Source organism: Mauremys reevesii, linkage group 3 (assembly GCF_016161935.1).
Source record: "Mauremys reevesii isolate NIE-2019 linkage group 3, ASM1616193v1, whole genome shotgun sequence".
In the NCBI taxonomy this organism is placed as follows: Eukaryota; Metazoa; Chordata; order Testudines; family Geoemydidae; genus Mauremys; species Mauremys reevesii.
This window is the reverse complement of record NC_052625.1, coordinates 66971658-66979387: the sequence shown is the minus strand read 5'-3', so window position 1 is coordinate 66979387 and position 7730 is coordinate 66971658. Positions and strand designations below refer to the sequence as shown.

General features: G+C 45.7%; 1 protein-coding gene across 2 annotated transcripts; it reads left to right on the top strand.

Annotated features, from left to right (window-relative positions):
• Positions 1-1705: 1705 nt before the first annotated feature.
• LOC120400197 (N-acetylneuraminic acid phosphatase) lies at positions 1706-7450 on the top strand. Of its 2 annotated transcripts, none has more exons than XM_039528607.1 (2): positions 1706-1850; positions 3607-7450. In XM_039528607.1, the coding sequence occupies exons 1-2, from the start codon at positions 1761-1763 to the stop codon at positions 4330-4332; spliced, it is 816 nt and encodes a 271-aa protein (XP_039384541.1). In that variant the 5' UTR covers positions 1706-1760; the 3' UTR covers positions 4333-7450. The 2 variants fall into 2 exon arrangements, with proteins under 2 accessions (XP_039384541.1, XP_039384540.1); XM_039528606.1 differs by lacking the exon at positions 1706-1850 and adding an exon at positions 3154-3387.
• The last annotated feature ends 280 nt before the right edge of the window (positions 7451-7730 follow it).

The window sequence follows — 7730 nt, the reverse complement described above, 5'->3', positions numbered from 1 at the left end:
CTCCTTGCTCTGCAGATGGTGTGCCATTAGTAAGGATGTGTTACCAGATTTGCCCGTTACTTTAGGGTACGCTCATTTATTCAGGTTACTTTTCTGTGGGGGGTTCTGTAATTCTATCAATGTACTGCTTGTGTCTTCATATGGAGCACTATTTCTCCCCTCAGCAAGTCCCCTCCCAATGGAGCTATCCTGTAGGACCTAGGTTCCCCAGGGCTGGGTTCCTCCAGCCCCAGAATCAGATGCGCGCGCACGCACACTCTCTCTCTCTCTCTCTCTCTCTCACAGAGCAAGTCTGAGTGGACCAAATCAATCAGCACTCTCAAGCTGACCCCTTATATGTCCCTGGACTCAGTGGGCTGGAACCAAAGCTATAGGACCCAGCAAGGTGGGAGGGCCCAGAGGTTGGGCTCCAGCACAAACCCCAGAAGTCTACACAGAAGAGTAGAAACAGGCACATTGAGCCATAGGCGCTGATTCCATGGGTGCTCTGGGTCTGGAGCACCCACAGGGAAAAAATGGTGGGTGCTGAGAACCCACCGGCAGCCCCACTATCAGCTCCTCCTTTTGTAGTGCAAATTATGGGAAATGCATCATTAAGGTGCAGAATTGTCCTCTCAGTTATGCGCCGAGCCTCACTGGTATGCAATAACTTACCCAGTACCCACTCCTTGTCTGATTCCCATTGTTCCAGAAATTCCTGGATCTTTGGACCTCCAAAAAGTAAAACAAAGATACATACAGACCCTTCTCCCCCGCAAAAGTAGACCATTATGTACACACCTAGAAGCCCTAGAAGAGGCTCTGCTAGTTGAATTCAGCTCTTTTGTACTTTCCCCCTTGAGAACATGAAAGATTCCTGACTCCAAGCTTCTCCATCTCAGTGGGCATCTCCTCACATGACTGGGAAACTGTGGAACCCAACAAAAATGAGGGGCCCATTTCATGACCCCAAGATCTGCCATGCCTGTCACATAGCGGCACTGCTGTGCTCTGGACTGAGTATGGAGCAAGGCGGTCATGGCTGTGCTCAGTGAGAGGGCAGAGGAAATGTGGCATATGGTGGGATTGGCATTACTGTGCTCATTGGGCACAATCGATGTGGCTGAAGCAGGGCTGTCAGATGCCTGGCTGTGCCCAGGGCGGGGGGGGGAGGGGTGTCACAGCTGTGCCCAGAACAGGAGAGACAGGGGCTCCCAGGGCTGTGCCCAGGGCCGGGGATGTGTGGTGGTGGGAGGGGCTCCCATGGCTGTGCCCAGGGCAGGGGGGGGCTCCCGGGGCGGTGCCCCGGGCAGGGACGGACGGGGGGTGGCGGGAGGGGCTCCCGGGGCTGTGCCCAGGGCCGGGGATGTGTGGTGGTGGGAGGGGCTCCCATGGCTGTGCCCGGGGCCGGGGGTGGAGACTGCCATGGCGATGCTCTTTAGCATCTTACCCAGACTAGCACCTTATCACCGCTCCACCCGTTACCAGGGGCGGGGCCAGCGCGTGTCTATGCAGCGAAGGTTGTTGGCAGGAAACCGGCCGCCGCCGCAGAGGGACGGAACCGGCACCCGCTACAGCCCGCTGCGCGCGCAACCGCATAAGCTGCCTGAGCCCCCGCCACCCGAGAGTCCGAGTTCTCGCGCTGTTTTGATCGCTCCGAGGCCGTTCTCCCGGCCGCCCTGCGGGGAATACCCCGAGAGGCCAGCAGCTCTCGCGAGAGGTAGCTGAGCGCGCGGCCGGGCGGAGCGCAGCAGCGGCGGCGGCGCGGGAGCGAGGCTGCGATGGGGCTGCAGGGGGTCAAGGCCGTGTTCTTCGACCTGGACAACACGCTCGTCGACACGGCGGCCGCGGGCCGGCGGGCCATAGAGGAGGTACCGGCCCGGGCTGCCCCACCCCCACCCCCGGGCGCGGCAGCCCCTAGAAATGCTGCCCTGGGGGCCGCATCATGCGCCCCCCGCCCCCATTATCAACCCCACTGGTCCCGGGGTCGCTGTGCGGCGCTGGCCGTGCCCGGCACAGGGGGGACACCCGCCATTACCCGCCTTGGGCGGTGGCGGCTACGTGGCTGTGCAGGGGATTGAGGGGAAATAACAAGTTCGCTTGCACCCCGCGGGGGCTGCCCGGCTCAGCGCACACGGGTGGGGGCTGGGTCTCCCCTGGGTGGCCCAGGAACAAGGGGGCGGGGAGCGGGCCGAGGGGCGGCTTAGTGCAGCGGCCAGTGCTGACAGGGGAGGTGGCTGCGGACCTACCAAAGCAATGCGGAAGAGGGGAGGTGCGTGTATGAAGCATTGTGCTGCTTGGGGCTATTTCTGGCGAGGGGCAGTGCCCATCCCTGCCATATCTGTGCCCCTTACTTTAGCCATCCTAAATAAAGGCTGCACTATTAGGCTGTTTATTACTATTTGTGATTTCGTAGCAGAAATTACAAGGCTGTGAAGTTGTGATCACTTATTGATAGAGTATTAACTGGTTTCTTCAGAGATTTATCACAGTTTAGACCATGAGACTGAACATCACAGCGTCACAAATTCAGCATTAGATTTGTGCTAACCCCCGTGGGAGTATGAAGGATTAACCTCCCACCGAGGTATCCCTTACATCAGGGGTGGGCAAACTACGGCCCAGGGGCTACATACAGCCCTTCAGAGGTTTTAATCCAGCCCTCTCCTGCCGGGGAGCGTGGTCGGGGGCTTGCTCCGCCGAGCTCCCAGAAGCAGCAGCACGTTCCTGCCCCTACATGTAGGGGCAGCCGGAGGCTCCGCATGCTGAGCCCCCCCGCTCCGCCGCGCCGCTCCCATTGGCCAGCAAACAGGGCCAATGCGAGCCGCAGGGGCAGTACCTGCGGACCTTTGGCTGCACCTCCACATAGGAGCCAGAGGGGGGACATGCTGCTGCTTCTGGGAGTTGTTTGAGGTAAACGCTGCCCGGAGCCTGCACCCCTGACCCCCTCCTGTGCTCCAAAGCTGATTTCCTTCCCACCCTCCAAACCCCTCAGTCCCACCCTCCTGCACACCAGAGCCCGTACCTCCAGCCAGAGCCCTCATCCCCCCCATGAGCACCCCCAACCACCTATCCCAGCCTGGAGCTCCCTCCCACACCCTGAACTCATTTCTGGCCCCACCCCAGAGCCTGCACCCCTAGCTGGAGCCCTCACCCCCTCCACCCCAGCCCCCAATTTTATGAGTATTCATGGCCCACCATACAATTTCCATACCCAGATGTGGCCCTTGGGCCAAAAAGTTTGCCCACCTCTGCCTTATGTGGTCATATTATGTGTATGCTACACTCAGGGGTGAAGTAATTTACTCTCTCTCTTTTTCCCTCCCACCTACCCTCTGGTGTTGGAGGGAAGCCAAAGCACAGTGCCTTCTGAGGGCTCCTGCTGATGCAGTGGAGTCATGCTTATGGGTTAGTTTTTTAAATAATTCAGTGTTAAGTCACTTTAAACTATGGGCCACATTCTGCCATCCTTACTAATGTTGAACAATACTCAAGGAGTATCCCGATTTATTTCAGTGGGACTACTCTGGAAGAAAGTAATACTTCATATAAGCCAGAGTGGCAGAATCTGGCCCTTAGGATTTAATGCCTTATTGTAACCTTCCTTTCCCTTTACATTTGTTAAAGGTAATAAATACTTTGCAATCAAAACATCAGTGTGATGAAGGAGAAGCTCACATGATTTGTAATAAGGTCCAAGAAAAACTCCTCAAAGAGTGTCATGATCCAGCTAAGGTGTGCATTACTGATTTAAGGATCTCACATTGGGAAGAAGCAATACAAGAAACAAAGGGTGGTGAGGCTAATCGAAATCTGGCAGCAGAATGTTATTTCCTTTGGAAAACTACACGCCTCCAGCATCTAACCTTAACAGAGGAGACAAGAAGCATGCTTACTGAACTTCGAAAAATGGTCCGCTTGCTTTTATTAACTAACGGAGACAAACTCACTCAGAGGGAGAAGATTGAAGCGTGTGCCTGTCAACCATACTTTGATGCCATTGTTGTGGGAGGAGAACAGAAAGAAGAGAAACCAGCACCATCTATATTTCATCATTGTTGTGATCTACTTGGGGTACAGCCTTGGGACTGTGTGATGGTTGGTGACTCACTAGACACAGATATTCAAGGAGGCCTGAATGCAGGTTTGAAAGCAACTGTCTGGATAAATAAAACAATGACAATGCCAGTAAACACTTATCCAGTACCTCATTATATAATTTCTTCTGTTCTTGATCTTCCAGCACTCTTACAGAATATGGACCACAAAATGAATGCTAACTTAGAAACTGACAAGATGGTTAGTATTAATGACGTACATGACAGTGCCAATATAGAATCTAAGAAATGCTAAGTCCTTAGCCTGCTAATGCTTTTGTTGAAAGTTTGGCCCTAAAATCTTATACACATAAACAGGTTTACTCAAACAATGGATGGGTGAGTAAGAGTATATTTATGAGTGGAGGTCAATAGAAGAAAAGTATTGAAGTGAATCTTGTTATTAATGGAGATTTTTTGAAAAGAAATGAAACATAAATGCAATTGTCTTAAATTTACGCTCTACATCTGGAAATTACCGAGAGACCTTTTTTTAAGTATAGGTCAGAGACAACCCCGCTTATCAGTCTTTTGCTTTTACAATGAAAAAGGAAAAACTCCATGTTTTGATTTTGGTTTGCTGGCTTATAAATTTTAGCAGGAATTTCAGTAATAAAAGATTGTTTGTGGTATAAAACAGTAGAAGGTGGAAGAGAGAATAGGGTAGAATTCTAGATTCTACCCAATCTAATCCATAGATTTCTCAATAAGGATTAAAATGAATTTCCCCATTTTAAAAAGTGATTGGATCTAGTACATAAAGCAGCCCATTCTAAAATTTTTTACTTTGCTTTTTGGGCAAACTTATTGACTTTGTAATTTTGGAAGCTAGTGACTTTTCACAAATTTTGCAGTGACTGTTCTTAAATAAGACATATGTACACTTGAAAGCTTGAGTATGTATAGGGGACCATTTATCAGCAGGACTTCATGGATAGAGTTTTGTTTTAATCACATACATGTATCTGCACTAAAACAGTATTTGTAATGCAGATTCTGATTTATGTTGCACTATATTGTGAGTTAACTGATTTTTTTGGACATTTGCAATGGTCTTCGCTCAGGTTTGTCAAATATTCTTAAAGCTTATGCAGTTGTTCTGTTTGGTTTTATTAGTGAGTTTTGATCAAACTTTGGTCGTGCATTTGGCTCAGGAAGGTGCAGGGGTCTACCCACATGGATCTAGTAACAGGATTGGAGCCTTTTTGGCTACTAATTCCATTGCTGTAGAACCTTTCCAAATTCTAACTTCTACGTGTACTTCATCTGTATTTCGAAAAATTGTATACTAGTAAAAATAAGTGGTTTGCATAACTTTTCCAGGAACTTGAATTCAGGTATAGGATGTAATACTGGATAAATAGCTTCGCAGTGTACACTGTTGACACTGGATTTAGAAGATTATGCCATATTATAACACTACTCTTCCTCCACAAATTTATTTAATTTTGCTGTACTTCATTTCCTTTTGTGACAGTCAGTTAAATTCCCTCCTTACAAAACACCTCCTTTCAAGAATGTAACTTCTCACACTTCAAAAATATGAACATTTGGGAACATTAAATTTTAATTTTCATGTTTTTAGGAATTGGGATTAATACACTTATTGGAAGTATTGCACATTTTAACACCCATGCCTATCTGTCATTATGTGATGGATCACAAATTTCATGTTTTAAAAAATGTTCATCACAATTGATAGTTATATTTTGGATGTGTTTGTGAGTTAGGATAAAAACATTTCAGAGTTGGAGAATTATAGAACACCATAAAGCAAGGAAACCTACCAGAAGGTGTGGAAGGACATGTCTACATGAGAAAGGTACATCAGTTTGAACCTAAGGTGTGAATTTAAACCTATTTTAAACTGGTGCAGTGCCCTTCATAGACTTATTTTGGTTTAAATGAGGTTTTTTTGGTTTAACTTAAATTGATTGGTGACAGAGTTAAGCTAAATCAAAATGTCATCCCTAATCTGAAATAAGTGTCTGAAGGATTTCGCACTTTAAATTGATTTTTAAAAGAAAAGTTCAACTTCTTCACCTAGCACTTGTGTAAAGAAGGACCTCAAGGAGCAAACTGCCAGAGCCATACAGAACAATCAGTTAAAGAAAAGCAGGCACCACCTAAGTTTTTAACATAATTATGGGGGGAAATTAGGAAGGCTAAGCATTAAATGAGGTTTATGTAGAGTAATCAAACATATACAAAAGTTTAGATGGTGTCACCAAGTATTCATATACTTTAGACTGTTGGCTTGGTTCTGTAAATGAAGACTGTTAAACAATCTCTTTTTTTAAACCACAGTCTTCCAAAATTTGTCACACTAAAAATCTGTTGTTTGTCCAGCACCCAGCAGAATGGGAGCCCAGTCTGATAAGGGCCTCTGAGTGCTAGTGTAATAAAAAATAATCTATAATTATGGGATGAGTCTCTGGACTGCAGATGTCCATGGAGCCATAAGGCCAGAAACTCAACTGCTGTAAATTTGTTTTAGATCCATTGACTTCAACGGAACTACAACTATTTATACAAAGTGAAGATCTGTCTAATACTTTTTCTTGCCAATAATGCACCACCATTCTGCCTCAGGCTGCTGCGCCTTCAGGCCTATTTATTGCTGTTTTAGAGAGGAACATTGTTATTTCTGCTGTGCACATGGACAGTGTCTTAAATTATCAATAAAACAAGAAGAAAGCACAGTAACTGCATACTCCGCTACATAGGGGTCACACAAATATTTTTCTTTCATTGCTGAGTACTGTACCAGGATACATGTAGGTACCAGTGTGCACTTTGGCTACTATTAATTATTACTACGCTGCTGTAAAACAAGAAGAATGTAGAACATATTCTTTTTTCCTATCTAAGGTGCTTTCAGAGTATTAGTCATCATATCTAGGTTATCTGCATGTCCTACACTGCCAGGCTGGTTTTCTTGAGATTGATCTCTTCCAAAATGCCTAGTGAAATTGAAAGGAAAAAAAACAGCTGGATCATTTTTATGAGGGAAAAACAGCAAAACAGGACAGTGTAACAGTGTGTATTCAGCGGAGTTCTGGTTTTTCCAAGTCTTTATTAATATAACCAGGCAATGAAAAAACAAAATAAAAAGGTTCTTTTGTTTAAAATATACTGTCAAAATACACTAATATTCCACCTGCACTTTTACTAAAAATGTTTACTTTGGGAGATAATGTTCCTTATCGGAGGTATATTCTGAAATAGTTTGGACTCTGAAATTCTTTTGATTTTTGTGAAATGCTGATCTGGAACATTTGTTTAACACTAATAAATGACATGCTTTGGGTTTTTAATTGTTAATTTAAAATAAATGATGTACTTGTCAAATAAAATCTCCTGTTTTTAAAGCATATTTTCCTTGGCTCTTCGTAGACAGAAATGGTACCAATAAGGTTTTTTTTTTTTTTTTTTTTTAAACAGGGCCTGTTTTTCAAAAATAGCAAAGTTAGGCTCCTAAATCCATGGGTCTAATTTTTCACAAGTGCTGAATAGATGGTTTTCCATTGACTTCAGATAAAGTTGTAGGTGATCAACAATTCTACTAATTGGGCCATTACTGATTTACTAATTTCAGTAGACATAAATTTCATGTTTGTTTTGATAATGCATTATGTTGTTTGTGGATTACAA